General features: G+C 41.1%; 1 protein-coding gene across 2 annotated transcripts in view; it reads left to right on the plus strand.

Moving 5' to 3' along the window:
• The window catches only part of GRHL2 (grainyhead like transcription factor 2), a 159,764-nt gene that overhangs the window by 32,093 nt on the left and 110,070 nt on the right, over positions 1-17,601 (plus strand). For both annotated transcript variants that reach the window (XM_067017416.1, XM_059042994.2), the window contains exon 2: positions 12,874-13,069. In XM_067017416.1, coding sequence (XP_066873517.1) covers positions 12,874-13,069 — 196 coding nt within the window. The remainder of the gene's footprint in view (positions 1-12,873; positions 13,070-17,601) is intronic.

A 17,601-nucleotide genomic window follows, 5' to 3' on the forward strand; every position in this document is an offset into this window, starting at 1 on the left:
GTTGACTTTGGTTTCTCCTCTATTCCAATCTTCTGCTTTCTGTCTTTTTGAATTGCACAAAATTTCTGTTTTTACATTGACTACACGTTATTATGTGTCTCCGTTCAGGGAAATCTTTGAGGGAAAAGTAAACACATGAAATGGTCACGAGATAGAACTCTGTCCTGCAGCCTTTTAAGAGGCTCTTGTGGTTTTTTTTGGTTTTTGTTTTGTTTTTTTGCTGCTAAAGATTTGAGCATGGTAAGTTCCTCCAAAGAACTGATTCTCTTTTTAATTTTTGAAGCTAATTTGGTTTTAAGATGATACTTTTCTTTAAAAATTGTATTTTGGTCACTATTGAAATATAATGTTTTTAATATTTCCTGCTTATTTAATGTATATTTTTTACATCAATTATTTAATATTTTTCTACAGGATATTTAAAAACAGATGGTCTCTAACTGTGTCAGACTAAAGGTAGACAAGGAGTAGTAGCTATCCCTCCCCATATACAGTTTATTTGTGTTGTTTACCTCATGTGTACCCTGCAGAATGTTTCAGCACCTTGGAATTCTACAAATAACTTAAACATATCATCTTTGTCTTCAAGGTGCTTATAGACTTCCCCGTTGCCCAGTTTCTCTAGAACTTTGAATTTGGACATATCATCTCATTTACTTCCATGTAAGAAAATTCCCTGTTGTATTAGTCTCTTGTATCCAGTCTGTTTTCTAGTTCCCTCTTTTCAAGTAACTTTTCTTCTGATTATGAAAATAGAGCATAGTCAAAATTGGCAACAGAGAAAGATGCTTAAGAGCTCAGCCTCTGTGATGCCATCCTGGTCTAAGCGGACTTCTACATAACCCTGGGCAAGCAACTTAGCACTCTCTGTTCAGTGTCCCTGTCTATGTAAAGGGCATGGTTACCCTGCCTAACTTTAAGGCTATAACAAAGAATAAACGTGTTAACCCGTGTCAGGGGCTTAGAACACTATCTGGTGTATGGTAGGGGCTCATTAAGTATGTGTAACTTAGGGCTTCCCTGGTGGCGCAGTGGTTGAGAGTCCGCCTGCCGATGCAGGGGACACGGGTTCGTGCCCCGGTCCGGGAAGATCCCACGTGCCGCGGAGCAGCTGGGCCCGTGAGCCATGGCCACTGAACCTGCGCGTCCGGAGCCTGTGCTCCGCAACGGGAGAGGCCACAACAGTGAGAGGCCCGTGTGCTGCAAAAAAAAAAAAAAAAAAAAAAAAAAAGTATGTGTAATTTAAAGACTATGTGAAAAAGTAGAAAGAAGAAAATAAAAATTCACCTATAATCATTGTTAACATTTTGAATTTCAATTTAATCACACACACACACACAATTTTAACCAATTTTAGTTATTTCATAGATTGTGAGCATTACAAATTGTCTCCATTTAAAATATTATTTTCTTGTCCTCTTTCTTCTACTTTCCATTATGACATCTGTTTCCTCATGGTTGTTTCTAGTGCTTGATGATGTGCCTTTCCAGCAGCTTCTTTTTTTTTTTTTGCGGTACGCGGGCCTCTCACTATTGTGGCCTCTCCCGTTGCGGAGCACAGGCTCCGGACGCGCAGGCCCAGCGGCCATGGCTCACGGGCCCAGCCGCTCTGCGGCACGTGGGATCTTCCCGGACCGGGGCACGAACCCGTGTCCCCTGCATCGGCAGGCGGATTCTCAACCACTGCGGCCCCCAGCAGCTTCTTAATTATATCCCTAATCGTCTCAGTCCTTGATTACTTAACAGGTGGACTAAACATGCTTAGGGCACTAGCAAAGCTAGGGCACTGCTGAGAGAGGGGGAGAGAGAGAGCGCGCGAGCGAGTGCGAGAGCAAGATTACTTACTCTTCCGTCAATGGATCAGTAGTATATTTTGCAGTTAATATATCCAAAGTGGAACTATCCTAATTTCAATAGACGTAAGTTTTGTTTTAAAATTCATTATTTACGAAACTGTGCATTTTATATGGTGGAGAGGATTATAACATTTTCACTGAATTAATTGAATTCTCTCTTTCTCAGATATAACCATCTGCAACATAAGATTATCTATATCATTCCAGGCTTTTGGATTCATTTTATTTCCTTTGACTTGTATATGGATTAGGTCAAGGACAAAAGGTTAGAGTCATTAAGGACAAGTGCTCAGTGTAGAAACTTCCTAATCAATTTCAACCCTTGTTCTAACATGGAAAGTATCTGTTATCTCTTGTGATTTGCCTTTAGCAAGCACCAAAAGGAGGGATATTATTGAAAGTAGCTACTAGTGAAATGACTAACATCATTGACATTTAAATTGTGACATTAACCCTGATTAGGATGATTGGTTCATTAGTTTCCATTTGAAAGTCATATTCTATAACTGGAGAAAATGCCAAGATTCCCAAAGAAAGAATAATTGTTAGTTGTTGAAATCTTGCTCTTAAGTTTAGGGTCTGCATGTAGTGTTTTTTTTGGCTGGGAAGCTGAAGTGATTGTATGTCAGTAACTAGCTACAGTAAATCAGCTACAAGAAATTGAAGTGGATAAAGGCTAAACTCCAAGTGCTGAAGACTCAGCATAAGATGAGATATTCTATTTGGAAAATAGAATTCATAATTCAATCTCAAGATAAAGTCTCTGTATATGTGTGTGTGTGAGAAAGAGACAGAGAGAGAGATGGAACAGAGAAGAGGGGGATATTAAGGCAGAGAACATAGCATGAAATCCTAACAGTTATGTGAAAACTTCACTTTTTTTAAAAAATTGAAGTATAGTTGATTTACAGTGTTTCAGGTGTACAACAAAGTGATTCAGTTATACATATATATTCTTTTTCAGATTCTTTCCCATTATAGGTTATTAAAAGATATTGAGTATAGTTCCCTGTGCTGTACAGTAGTTCATGGTTGTTTATTTAATATATATAGTAGTGTGTATCTGTTAATCCCATACTCCTAATTTATCCCTCCCCACCCTTCCCCTTTGGTAACCATAAGTTTGTTTTCTATGTCTGTGAGTCTATTTCCGTTTTGTAAATAAGTTCATTTGTATCATTTTTTTAGATTCCATGTGTAATTGATAGCGTATGATATTTGTCTTTCTCTCTCTGACTTACTTAGTATGATAATCTCTAGGTAAAACTTCACTTCTTAAAGAGAGGTGGAAAAAATTCTTTTGCCCCCAATTCAAGTCAATGTTGAGAATGATATATAACAGGTGGAAGAAAGGGTCATGAATTGCAGACCGTTGCTGATTAGAGTTCAGTCTTCCTCTAGTTTTGCCTCTGGTCTGCACATACATCTGCTTCGTTTCCTTGTGTGTAGCTCACATTTTAGGAGAACAGAAAAATGAATCCTCATTTTGTTTAATTTGAAGGTGAGAAGTAGGAGGTGAGAGAAAAACAGTTTAGGATCAATCCCTGTTAAATTAGTTTTACAATTATGCTTCTTAAAATTAAGGCAACTTGCATTTATATAGCATTTTATAGCTCACAACCAATTTACAAACACTATAAACTGATTTTATGAAAACGTGAAAAATATAGCTCCCTCCCTCCCTCCCTTCATAGTACTTTAAACCCCAACTTATACTTCAGTTCTTCAACTGAACTTTTATTCAGTCAGTCAACAGATTTAATTGAGTGGCAGGCATAGTTCAAACTGCTTATGATATACCCATGAACAACAACAAAAATCCCAGCTCTGTGGAGCTTACATTCTTGTGGGGATAGACAGACCATGAACACTGAACACAGTAAGTAGGCCACATCGTGTGTGAGAAGATGGTGAGTGCTAGGGAAGAAAGAAAGAGTAGAAGCTGTGTAAGGGAGACGGAAAGTTTTGGAGGAATGGGAAGTTCTAGGGTGGGTCGAGGTGGGTCACTGCATTAAGTAAAGTAGGGTAAATTTCATTGTGGTGAGATTTGGGCAAAGGTTTAGAGGAGATGAGAGAGTTATTTGAGGGAATTTAGGGGAAGAACATTCCAGGAAGATGAAACGGCTGGAGCCAAGACCCTAAGGTGGAGACATGGAGACCAGTGCAGAGGGTCAGAATGAGTGAGGAGAAGGACAAGGAGAGTATCAGGAGAGGAGGTCAGAGAAGTAAAAGAGGAGAGATTCTGTAGGGCCTGGAAGGCCAGTGGAAGGACCTTGACCTCGAAGGAAAATGGGGAGTCATTATAGGATTAAGCATGGGAGTAGCGTGATCTGATTTATGTTTTTTGGGGTTTTTTTTTACGGTACGCGGGCCTCTCACTGTTGTGGCCTCTCCCGTTGCGGAGCACAGGCTCCGGACGCGCAGGCTCAGGGGCCATGGCTCACGGGCCCAGCCGCTCCGCGGCATGTGGGATCTTCCCGGACCGGGGCACGAACCCATGTCCCCTGCAAAGGCAGGCGGACTCTCAACCACTGCGCCACCAGGGAAGCCCTGATTTATGTTTTAATGGGATTTCTATAGATGCTTTGTTGAGAATAGACTGGAGGGAGGAGGGGACAATGGTGAAAGCAGGGAGATTTATTTAGAGACAGTATTAGTTATCCACTGCTGTGTAACATAGTATCTAAAAACTTATCAGCTAAAATAGCAAACATTATCTTGCACAATTTCTGACGGTCAGGAATCTAAGAGCAACTTAGCTGGTTGGTTCTGACTCTGAGTTTCTCATAAGGTTGAAGTCAAGTTGTCATCTGGGGCTATGACTGATTTAAGACTTGTCTCTGACTGAGGAATGTACTAAGCTTCCTCACGGGCTGCTGGTGGTCTTCAGTTTCTCATAGACTGCTGGGCACGCTTCAGTTCCTCGCCACATTATGGCAGTTTGCTTTCCCCAGAGAGAGAAATGAGAAAGAGAGAGAGAGAGAGAGAGAGAGAGAGAGAGAGAGAGAGAGAGAGAGAGAGAGACTGACTTACCGAGATGGAACACTTTTATTATCAAATTCTGGGAGTGCCATACTATCATTTTTGCTATATGCTGTTGGTCACATAAATCAAGACTGATACGATGCGGGAGGGAACTCCACAAGTGTGTGAGTTCTAGGAGGTAAGGATCATTGGGGGCCCGTAGTGGAGGCTGCCTACCTCAGAGACAATTGCAATAATCCAAGTAGAAGATGATGGTGGCTTGCACCAGCATGCTTCCAGTGCAATGGTGAGAAGTGGTCAAGTTCTGGATATATTTTGAAGGCAGGATCAATAGGAAGGACTTTTTAACGAAGTGGAGGTAAGAAAATGAAGACTTATGGATGACTCTATTAGCTGCCTTTTAAAAGATAAGTGCCTAGGGTGTCTAGGTGTGTTAATTGACTCAGGGAGATATGTGTGTGGGGGGGTGTGGGGGGACTGGTGCTTTTAGAAGGAAGCCAATGCAAAGCTGGAGAAGAGGGGTTTGCAGATCTTTGAGTGAAGCCAGGAAGGTTGGGACTCCAAGGCAGGTAAGGGACGTGGTGCAGGACAGACTGGACTCTGTATGGGGACTGCTGGGCTTTTTGATTAATGAACGCTACTTTCTTGGTGTAGTTGGTGGATCTGACAGCTGAATGACAGTTTTCTTTCCATAGTCAGTATTCTTTAAGTAGTAAAAATTAAATGGTAGAATATATGTAGTAAATAATATACATACTGTAGGAGTCCTTAGTACAGGGAAGCCCTTAAGAGCCCAAATAGAAACAATCAGGGAGTATTTTCTGGAAGATGGAATCTTGCTGCTGGACTTTGATTAGAGTAGAATTTAGATGGAGAAAAGCAGGAAGGGAATTTCAGGCAGGGCAACAGTCTGAGCAAAGGCATGGACATAGGAATGGGCTTCTTTAGGGTATTGCAAATAAATGATTTAACTCCTTATGTTGAGTAAGTAGAAAGAAATAAATTTTGAGAAGTATGTAGGGGCCCGATAATGGAGAATCTTAAATATCAGATGGAGGATATTGGACTTGATATTACAGGTGGTAAAGAATCATAGTACACTCTTGAAAATGATTATCTCTGAAGATGATTCCATAGGGCTTCAATAGGGATTGAAGAGGGGAAAGTTGAAGGAGAAAGAGACCAGTTGGAGGCATGAAGAGATAAGACCAAAGCTGTGATCATGGATATGGTGACTGACTCCATATAAGGGACGAAGAGAAAGTATAATAGCCAACACACATGAGGCTTTTATACCGTGTCAATTTCATTTGGGGGCACATCTCAATTTTACAGTTAACCCAGAAAGGTTAACTAACTTGTCTAGGGTTACACAGCTAGTACATGGCGCAGCCAGGATTTACACCCAGGCAGTCTGGCTCCAGAGTCTGTATTTTAAACCAGTACATAAGATTTGGCTCTGGATGACTGGGGACATATGATGATGAGATGTGCCCAATTGAGAAATGATGATTACCTTAGTTTTGGATTGAGTTAAAGGTGACGACAGGACATCTAAGGAGAAGGCAGAACTGGCTCTTAGGTGCTACCCATATATTAGTCATTAAGATAGAGGATCAGGGGCTTCCCTGGTGGCTCAGTGGTTAAGAATCCGCCTGCCAGTGCAGGGGACACGGGTTCAATCCCTGGTCTGGGAAGATCCCACATGCCGCAGAGCAACTAAGCCCATGTGCCACAACTACAGAGCCTGCACTCTAGAGCCCGCGAGCCACAACTACTGAGCCTGTGTGCCTAGAGTCCGTGCTCCACAACAAGAGAAGCCACAGCAATGAGAAGCCCGCGCATCGCAACACAGTAGCCCCCGCTTGCCGTAACTAGAGAAAGCATGCATGCAGCAACAAAGACCCAGCACAGCCAAAAATAAAAATAAAATAAATTTTAAAAAAAAGAGGATCAATGAAAGCCATACAAATCAACAATGGAGAGAAAAGAGCAAAGGGCCCAGGACGATGAGAGTTAGAGGACTAGGAGGAGGTAGAGTAAAAATTAGAAAAGAGTGTTTGGCTACAGAGGAGAACCACCCTTGTACGGTATCTTAGAAGCCAAGCAAGGAAAGATTTTACAGAAGTGAGAAATGGTCAAGAAAATCCAAGGAGATTAAGAACTGAGAGCAAGCAGTCTATTGGATTTTGATCAGAGGTCATTAAGAGAATCAGTTCTAAAGAGAAGTAATACTTGTAACTATTATTTATTGAAGATCTGCAATGTACCAGGCTCTTCATATGAGTTATTCCTTTAGAACAGTACCATAAGGCTGATATCATGATACAGAGGAAGAAACAAGCTCAAAGAAGTAAAGAACCTCATCTAAATTCAGTAATGGACAGAGCTGAGATTAAAACTGAGGTTTATTCAACTCCAAAACCATTTTCCCCCTAGATTAAGACCAAAAAAACCCCCAAACCACCCTCTCCTCAAAGACTAATGCCCTTCTAGGAATTATTAAAAAAAAAAAAAAAAAAAAAAGAATGATGAGAAATGGATTGACAGTGATAATTTGACATGAAAACTTCACTGTCCTGGTTTTTTGTGGTCCCAAGTGAAATGGATTTATGTCTGGATTTGTTGACTATTACTACACATATTTTTAGGAGGTGAAGGCGTTATGTACTAAGTTTCATATGCTTCTCCCCAGCAAAGCATTCCCTCTGTTAGACTCTTATTAATGCCCCAGGGCATGCGGTAGAGTGATCTGGAGCTTTTCTTGACTTGTTGGTTATGATCTCAACTGCATGACTGTTCCACCTATTTCATTACTTCAGCTGATGACTCATCTCTTAATTTTTCTCCCAACATCAACAAAATGAAGTAGCGGATTAAAGAAACAAACAAAAGAAAAAGAAATTGTGATCTAACACAGCCTTAGCCTTGCTGTGAATACTCAGGTGCTAATTTAAACTTTGCTCCAAGGAAGAACAGAGATCAAGTTTATAGTTGACATGTTCTGTGTTCAAGGCAACCCAGAAAATTACATACCTAAAGCTACTGAAAGGATATTTTAAAAGCTGACCAGAGCAAGATTAGAATTGCCACTCCAAAAGAACAGTGATGAAACTCACCTTCAGAAAGTGTTCCAAACTTTGGTAAAAGCTGTTCTGTGAAACTGTCCTTTCTTTACAAGTCTACAGTTTTGCTCAGTGTACCAGAGAGATTGTTCTGTTTTTACTAAAGCAAGCTTTATTCAACAGTGCTCTGTACCGGAGAGATTATAATCTATGAAAAAACAAAAAATCCAAAGTCATTATGCACTTAAAGGGGAGAGCATAAAAGTCCTTTGACCATCAAAAATGTGAACAGAAACAGCTAGTAAGGATGTGCTTTCCCGGGATTTTTTTCTCCATTGATCATGTAAGGATTCATCAACTATTTCATCATAGGGGAAGTGCTGATGAATCTAGATTTATGAACGTTCGTGCTGGGAACAGATAAAATCAGCAATCCAGGAGACTCAGCAGGAGGGAGTAGGGACTTGAAGGAAGACTCAAAGAAAAATCTCTCAAGTGAATCAGGGCACTACTTAGTGTAAATCAAAAGTTGGCTTTTATCCTTCACCCTGGCGCTTCCTGCTAAACTTTTGGAAATTAGCCAGTGTTGTAATTAACCCTCCCCCGCCTCCCAGCTTTTCTTAGGTAAGAAAGAGAGTAAAATCCTCATCTTTTTCAATGGTGAGGTCACTGCAAATAACTTAAAGCCCTTCTTTCCTGTAGGACTGAGCATTTTGGGAAGTATGCATGATGCCTGGGTGCTCCTGGGCAACAATTAGGGTTCAGATTCCTCTATTTCTCCCTCTAAGTGAAGGCTGCAGACCGGGCACCCAGGGTGGCTCCTACTAAATGACTGAGGGGGTGGTGGTGGCACTGCCACACGTGGGCCCATCACCTCTGCCTTTGTGGTCCTCCCAGAGACTTCATTTCTTCCACTTGTAGATTCTAGGAGTCCACCAAAATTCTGTCTCTAAATCAAGCCCTATCCTCTGTGATTAATAATTTCCACAACATGGAAATACTATTTTACTGTTAAATCAAAGTACATAAATTTCTTTTTTTACACTGAATTATAGTTGATTTACAATGTTGTGTTAATTTCTACTGTACAACAAAGTGATTCAGTTATACATATGTATATATATATAAATATATGTATTCTCTTTTATAGCTTTTCCATTATGGTTTATCACAGGATATTGAATATAGTTCCCTGTGCTATACAGTAGGACCTTGTTGTTTATCCATTCTATCAATATATATACAAGTTTGCATCTGCTAACCCCAAACTCCCAATCCAACCCTCCCCCACCTCCCCTGCCCTTGGCAACCACAAGTCTGTTCTCTATGTCTGTAGTCTGTTTCTGTTTTGTAGATAAGTTCATTTGTGTCATATTTTAGATTCCACATATAAGTGATATCACATGGCATTTGTCTTTCTCTTTCTGACTTACTTCACTTAGTATGATAATCTCTAGGTCCATCCATGTTGCTGCAAATGGCATTATTTCATTCTTTTTTATGGCTGAGTAATATTCCACTGTATATAAAATACATACATCTCTTTAGTTGACTCTCCAAAATGAATACAAATGTGCTCCTTTTGTCAGAAAATTCCATTATTTTGCATTACCAATATATTCTTCACTTTAAAAAATGTTTCCCAACCTCCCCCCCCCCAAATGTTTCCCACATCTGCCCATTTCAACATTGACCGGCACACTCCTGCCTTTCCTTCAGGTCTTTGTCGAAACTTTGCTTCCTCCTTGATCCTCTGGTTAGGTTAGTTCCCCTGTGTCATATAACCTCACTCATGACACTGTTCATCTCTCACACTCATTGCTCTTGTAACAGCGGTGCTTTCTTTTTTTCTTTTTCTTTTTTGGCTGCGTTGGATCTTCACTGCAGCTTGTGGGCTTTCTCTAGTTGCGGCAAGCGGGGGCTACTCTTTGTTGCAGTGCATGAACTTCTTATTGCGGTGGCTTCTCTTGTTGCAGAGCTCGGGCTCTAGGCACACGGGCTTCAGTAGTTGCAGCATGAGGGCTCAGTAGTTGCGGCACATGGGCCCTAGAGCACAGGCTCAGTAGTTGTGGCACACGGGCTTAGCTGCTCCGCGGCATGTGGGATCTTCCTGGACCAGTGATCAACCCGTGTCCCTTGCATTGGTAGGCGGATTCTTAACCACTGCACCACCAGGGAAGTCCCAACAGTGGTGCTTTCTTTCCCCCACTGGACTGCAAGCTACTTGGGCTATGGGGCAGTGCCTGTGTCATGTGCCATTGCATCCTCCACAAATAGCATGGTGTCTGGCATCTATTGGGCTCTCACTCAAAATAGCTAAGTGAACAACTTCAGTCTCCCTTTAATTAATGATTATCTTTAGCATTTCTGCATTATAACCAAAAATTGCTATACCCACAAACTTTACGGGAATATAGAACTGTGCTGTGATAGTAATACCTGTTATTGTATAACATTGTGCAGTTGACAGACCTCTATTTTGTTCATTATTTTATTCCATTCTTACAATCGCATTGTGAGGGAGGTAGGGTGGACATTGCTGTCTTTTTCTTTTTTTTTAAAACTTTTTATTTCATATCGGAGTATAGCTGATTAACAGTGTTGTGTGTTTCAGTGGTACAACAAAGTGATTCAGTTATACATATACATGTATCTGTTCTTTTTCAAATTCTTTCCCCAGTTAGGTTGTTACATAATATTGAGCAGAGTTCCCTGTGTTGTACAGTAGGTCCTTGTTGGTTATCCATTCACACCAGTTAGAACGGCCATCATCAAAAAAAAAAAATCGAAAAATTGAAAAATCAAAAAAAACAAAAAATCAAAAAAATCCACAAACAATAAATGCTGGAGAGGGTGTGGAGAGAAGGGAACCCTCTTGCACTGTTGGTGGGAATGTAAATTGGTACAGTCACTATGAAGAACAGTATGGAGGTTCCTTAAGAAACTAAAAATAGTGTTGTCCTTATTTAAGGCGCGGAGAAACCGAACCTCAGGCCATTTTCCTCCACTGTAAGTGGTGAACAAAGACTCACTTCCAGGGCCTGTGCTGTTCCATGTCACCAGACTACCTAGTGGTTAGAAAGGCCTTCTACCAGGGTTTTCCTGTTTACTTCCAGAAACTTGATTTTACCTTTTAATCCAGTTAATTTACAGTTGGGTCATTTTCTCTTTCTTCCCAATCAGTTCCACCAAGCCCCTGGCACGAAGTTCAAACCAGGGGCCTGGAGACGGTCTGAAACTCCTCTCTGCTCAGTGTGGATTTCCTGCCCCGCCCCCAAACATATGTTACCAATGTCAGTGTCATTTTCTGACCCTATGCCAATGTGTGGCACCGTATGCCTCCACATAAAGGGCCCTCAACACAGCCTTTGCTGGGAGTTCATACCAGTTTTCTATCACAAAGTGAACGGGGAGACCATCTACTATCAGAAGGCCCTGTAGAAATATCAGCAAAAAGGGACGTCTGTGACTGAATGATTCTGAGAAGGCTCTTTTTTTTTTTTTTTTTTTTTTTTTTTTGCGGTATGCGGGCCTCTCACTGCTGTGGCCTCTCCCGTTGCGGAGCACAGGCTCCGGACGCGCAGGCCTAGTGGCCATGGCTCACGGGCTTAGTTGCTCCGCGGCATGCGGGATCTTCCCGGACCAGGGCACGAACCCGTGTCTCCTGCATCGGCAGGCGGATTCTCAACCACTGCGCCACCTGGGAAGCCCTGAGAAGGCTCTTGGTGACTGAATTTCCCCTGATCGGTATACATGTTGCCTTTGCAATCCTGTTACTTGTCTGTGTCATGTTACTATGCGTGGACATAGGTGTTACTGAAATACAATGTCTCATGGTTACTTTTTGGTTTCATTTCAATAAACAAGGCTGGGGAGCTGCTGAGGACTGTCATGGTTTGTGAGTATTTAAATTATTATCGCATCCTCCTTAAGAAATCGCTTTGATAGTCAGTTGCTGCTTTACCTGAGCTTGGCTTGGTGAGGACTGACAAATGACTCCAACCTCTTTTGCCTCTTCTGAAGGTTCTCCAGGTACCCTCTCCACTCCCCATGATGATTTTTTACAACCTGTAGCTTCTGTGTCCTTTCAATATAGTAGGATTCCGTGGCAACACAGGATTCATATACAGGGTTCGTCTCTTTCCTGTTGCTTTGTATCCCTATGATGCAGCATATCTGCAATACGTCTTGTTTGCGAAGTAGCTTCTATTGCCTTTTTTTTTTTTTTTTTTTTTTTTAAAGGATGGTCATTTATTTATTTATTTTTTTTTTGGTGGTACGCGGGCCTCTCACTGCTGTGGCCTCTCCCTTTGCGGAGCACAGGCTCCGGATGCGCAGGCTCAGCAGCCATGGCTCACGGGCCCAGCTGCTCCACGGCATGTGGGATCTTCCCGGACCGGGGCACGAACCCGTATCCCCTGCATCCGCAGGCGGATTCTCAACCACTGCGCCACCAGGGAAGCCCTCTATTGCCTTTTTAAATTAAGGGACTTGGATTGGTCTATAATTTGCTAGCAATTATAGCACAAATTAAACTGGATAAAACAGTTTTTAATAACCATTAACATGTTGATTACATGTAACGTATCGCACATATTTGTACATTAGAACTCAGAGAGTTAAAAGAAACCTGTTCCCTCTCAGTTTTTCATTTTAATATTCGCTAATGAAGAATAATCAAAGAAAGTGATTTGCTCCTGAAGCGATTGGGTATGAAAAGCCAAGTGTGAAGGGAACCAACTTACACTACTTCTGTACTGCCTTTGAAAGACCATTATTACTTCTCATGGGCAGTAGAGAAATGAATCAGTGGCTTTATCAAGGCAATGGGGCAGTCACTTTAGTCTTAATCTTCCCTCTCTTCCATTCTGGGGAAGTACAAATTAACCAAATAATGTGTATTTTTTAGCGGGTGTCAAAGGAATACTTCTTTGATAATGAACCTCATGTTTTTCTTGCTTTCACAGTAATAAACGACTGGTGGCCTTAGTGCCCATGCCCAGTGACCCTCCATTTAATACCCGAAGAGCCTACACCAGTGAGGATGAAGCCTGGAAGTCGTATTTGGAGAACCCCCTGACGGCGGCCACCAAGGCAATGATGAGCATCAACGGTGATGAGGACAGCGCTGCTGCCCTTGGCCTGCTGTATGACTACTACAAGGTAGAGCCTGAAGCCCCGCCTCCCCCCACTTCCTGCCTCCAGGGCCTCCCCTCGCTAGTGGGCAGAGAATGAATGGCATAGCCACACTCGCTCTGGAATTCAGCCTCTCCCTGTTCGCATTGCGTCTCTGCTTTCCCATCTATAAAGCACGACTTTACCAACCCGCCCCCCACCCCGAGGGAGTTTCCATTTTAGGATAATTATTTCTGTGCCCTCTGTTTACAAGCATACATATATTATCTACGTTTAATTTCTACTTCATATCATATTGCAAATCCTTCTTTGCTGCCATTTTTACTTTATGATTTTTGGTGAATAAAGAATATTTACATTGTGTGGCTGTACCATAATTTAGTCATTGCTCAGTTTGGGGGCATTTAGGTTGCTTTTATCTTTTCTTATTTTATTTTATTTTTTAATTAAGTAATGAGAACCTTTAAAAACAATTCTTTTTAATTTAATTTTTTGGCTGTGTCACACAGCTTGCAGGATCTCAGTTCCCCGACCAGGGATTGAACACGGGACCATGGCAGTGAAAGCAGAAGTGAAAACGCCGAGTCCTAACCATTGGACCACTAGGGAACTCCCTAGGTTGCTTTTAGATTTTCCATTTTATAAGAAACATCAGGGTTTCTAGATTTTTTCAGTTTTGTAGGGAGTATGCCAATGAATACTTTAGTGGTAGGCTTTTGCAGCAATTCCAAAATCTAACTGTCTCCATTTGTTTCAATGAGTACTCAATATGTATTTTGAAAAACCCTTAAAACAAAGTGAATGTAATTCGCTTGCATTACAAAAATACCTGCCATAGTTACCTTCAAAATAGGCGTATTTCAGGAAATTGAACAACAAACAATGGTCTGCCTCAACTATAAAGGACTATATCTGGTATGACCTGCTCCCTTAGAACCAATGAAGTATAAAAAATCAACAGGTATTTACTGAATGAGTATATTTACTGCCTGACTTGATTGTAAACACTGTGGGCTTATGCTGGTATTGGCACAAAGGTGAGAATGGCTGTGTTTATTTTGCTGGTTGGGCACAGTGAACTCTTTATTTTAGAATAAGAACTAAATCCCCCTCTTCCCCTCTCCTCCATCATGAGAAAATCACCCAAGATGAATCATTTTTCTTTTGGTAAGCACCAGTCTCAGCTTCCTGTTTCCCAGTTCCTGTTTCCTCCCAGTGGTCTCACTTCTGCAAGTTGTGTTGTCCCCTGGGTCTCTCCTAAACCAGAGTTTTTGTGCTTTACAACGATCTCTCACCACCATTGACTCTGGCACTGCCCCCGGGCCTATTTCTTTCACCAAAGTTCTCTAAAATTACTCATTCCTTTTCCAGCTTCTTCCCATTTTCTCTATTAAAACACTCAGGAGGGCTCCCTCCATGGGGAGAAGAATGAAAGCCAAGCCAAGACGTGCTTATTTAAGATGAAACACAAGGTATGAGTAACTGATAGGTTGGCCCATCCAGGCTACTTTAAATGAGGATATTATTAACTCAAATAAATGCATTTTTTATGGTTGGAAAGTGCTGGAGAAATATAGGAAAGGAATTCCACTGGTACCTTTGCCAGTCTAGGCTGATTTTTTTTCCCCTTTGCCAATGGAGCTGGAGTTGGCTGATTTTGACAGCTCTCTTGTGAAGCTGTACAACTCCCAACATGGCTCCTGACATAGCAAGACGGGCCTTTAACTTTGGGAATTGGGGTCCAGATGAAAGGATATTTTAGGGTCTAACCTCCATTTCATGTAAGCAGGGCAGTTTCCTACAATGAACAGGAATTGCCTGAAAAAAAATGAGCCTAAAACCAAAGATGGCTTCTTGGCAGGCTTTCCTTTCTTCTTTTCTTTGTTTGTGTTTGTTTTATATATTTTAACCCTTTTTGACTAAGGAGCTTATTTGAAAAATACAAGGATGAATTCTAAACGTTTTGGAGTCAGAATTTTCAGAATGTATTGAGGATGGTATAGAAACACAGAACTTATCATGTTAGACTGCTTCATGCTATAGGCTATTTCTTGAGGGTTCAGCTTTATTGGACTTTTGTGTTAATATGTAATGTTCAGAAATGGTCTCACCCCTAGAAAGGCATCACAAAGCAATTTTCCTTTATTATAAAAAATAGTTAAAACTTGACACCTTTTTAAAAAATATCTTTATTGGAGTATAATTGCTTTACAATGTTGTGTTAGTTTCTGCTGTACAACAAAGTGAATCAGCTATATGTATACATATATCCCCTCGCTCTTGCATCTCCCTCCCTCCCTCCCTATCCCACCCCTCTAGGTGGTCACAAAGCACCGAGCTGATCTCCCTGTGCTATGCGGCTGCTTCCCACTAGCCATGCATTTTACATTTGGTAGTGTATATATGTCCATGCCACTCTCTCACTTCGTCCCCTCTTCTCCTTCACCCGCTGTGAAAAATTGATACCTTTATCAATCTTTAAAATCTAGTAACATATTAAAGTGACCCTGATTTAATCACTTGGGTCATTACAACATTTTTTGGTAACTTTTATGACTATGTTAAACAAATACGTTAGTTAATGCTTTTTTTTTTTTTCTTTTGCGGTACGCGGGCCTCTCACTGTTGTGGCCTCTCCCGTTGCGGAGCACAGGCTCCGGACGCTCAGGCTCAGGGGCCATGGCTCATGGGCCCAGGGGCTCCGTGGCATGTGGGATCTTCCCACACTGGGGCACGAACCCTGCATTGGCAGGCGGACTCTCAACCACTGTGCCACCAGGGAAGCCCCTAGTTAATGCTTTTATAAGACTTTGAAGAAATACATTAAGATACACAGAAAAAATATATTTTTCTTATTTTTTAAAAGTAGATTTTACGACTGTGAAATGGATATAATTTCAGGTATCTGTATCAGATGGCAATTCTTTTGTATTAATGAAAAAGAGGAACACACCTTGAAACAAAAATCATTAGTAATTTAGGAAAGCAATGTATTTTATTTCCCACAGGTTCAGAGGCTAAATTATTAGTAAATATGGTACCTGGATTACCTCTCCTCTTGCACATTTTTAATATTTAGAGGAAAGTTGAAACACTGCTTTCTGTAAATATTTTGAAATGCAGAGTAGAGAGTTTACATAAAACTCAATTTCAGGATGTGGAGAAAAAGGAACCCTGGTATACTGTTGACGGGAATGTAAATTGGTGCATCCACTATGGAAGACAGTATGGCAGTTTCTCAAAAAACTAAAAATAGAACCACCATATGACCCAGAGGTTCCACTCCTGGATATATATCTGAAAAAGATGAAAACACTAATTTGAAAAGATACATCCACCCCAGTGTTCACAGCAGCACTATTTACAATAGCCAAGATATGGAAGCAACCCAAGTATCCATCAGCTGACAAATGGATAAAGATGAGGTATATAAATACAATAGAGTACTACTCAGCCATAAAAAAGAATGAAATTTTGTCACCTGCAACATCATGGATGGACTTGGAGGGTATTATGCTAAGTGAAATATCAGAGAAAGACAAACACTGTATGATATCACTTATATGTGGAATCTAAAAAATGAAAACAAACTAGTCAATATAACAAAACAGAAACAGACTTAAATATGTAGAGAACAAACTAGTGGTTACCAGTGGGGAGAGGGGAGGGGGGGAGGGGCAAGATAAGGGTAGGGGATTAAGAGGTACAAGCTACTATGTATAAAATAAATAAGTTACAAGGATATATTGTACAGTGCAGAGCATATAGCCAATATTTTATAATAACTGTAAATGGAATATAGCCTTTAAAAATTGGGAATCTCTATGTTGGACACCTGAAATTTATATAATATTGTACATCAACCATACCTCAATTTATTTATTTATTCATTTATTTATTTTTGGCTGCATTGGGTCTTCGTTGCTGCGCGAAGGCTTTCTGTAGTTGCGGCGAGCAGGGGCTACTCTTCGTTGCGGTGTGCGGGCTTCTCATTGCTGTGGCTTCTCTTGTTGTGGAGCATGGGCTCTAGGCGCACAGGCTTCAGTAGTTGTGGCACGTGGGCTCAGCAGTTGTGGTTCACGGGCTCTAGAGCGCAGGCTCAGTAGTTGTGGTGCATGGGCTTAGTTGCTCTGAGGCATGTGGGATCTTCCTGGACAAGGGCTTGAACTCATGTCCCCTGCATTGGCAGATGGATTCCTAACCACTGCACCACCGGGGAAGTTCTGGTTTTTATGTATTCTAATGATTTAAATTCATATTATCTAGAATGAGTGAATAAGTGATTTAATAAATATTCATAGCTGTTGAAATCAGCTTTTTATTTTTGGCTTATACATATACATTATAGAAAATGCAGGGAAGCAGAAAGAAAAAAGTGAAATTTCCTGTAATTTTTCTGTCTTATTATTTGGCATCATTTTCTCCATCGCTGAAGGATTTTGAACATAAGCCTGGTAGATTGCAGAAATGATTTATGCATATTACAGCAGCAGCAGCAGCAGCAGGGAGGTGGGTTATGAGCAGAGAATCCAGTGAACAGTTTGTTGCAATAGTCCAGA

Source organism: Kogia breviceps, chromosome 17 (assembly GCF_026419965.1).
Source record: "Kogia breviceps isolate mKogBre1 chromosome 17, mKogBre1 haplotype 1, whole genome shotgun sequence".
NCBI lineage: Eukaryota > Metazoa > Chordata > Mammalia > Artiodactyla > Physeteridae > Kogia > Kogia breviceps.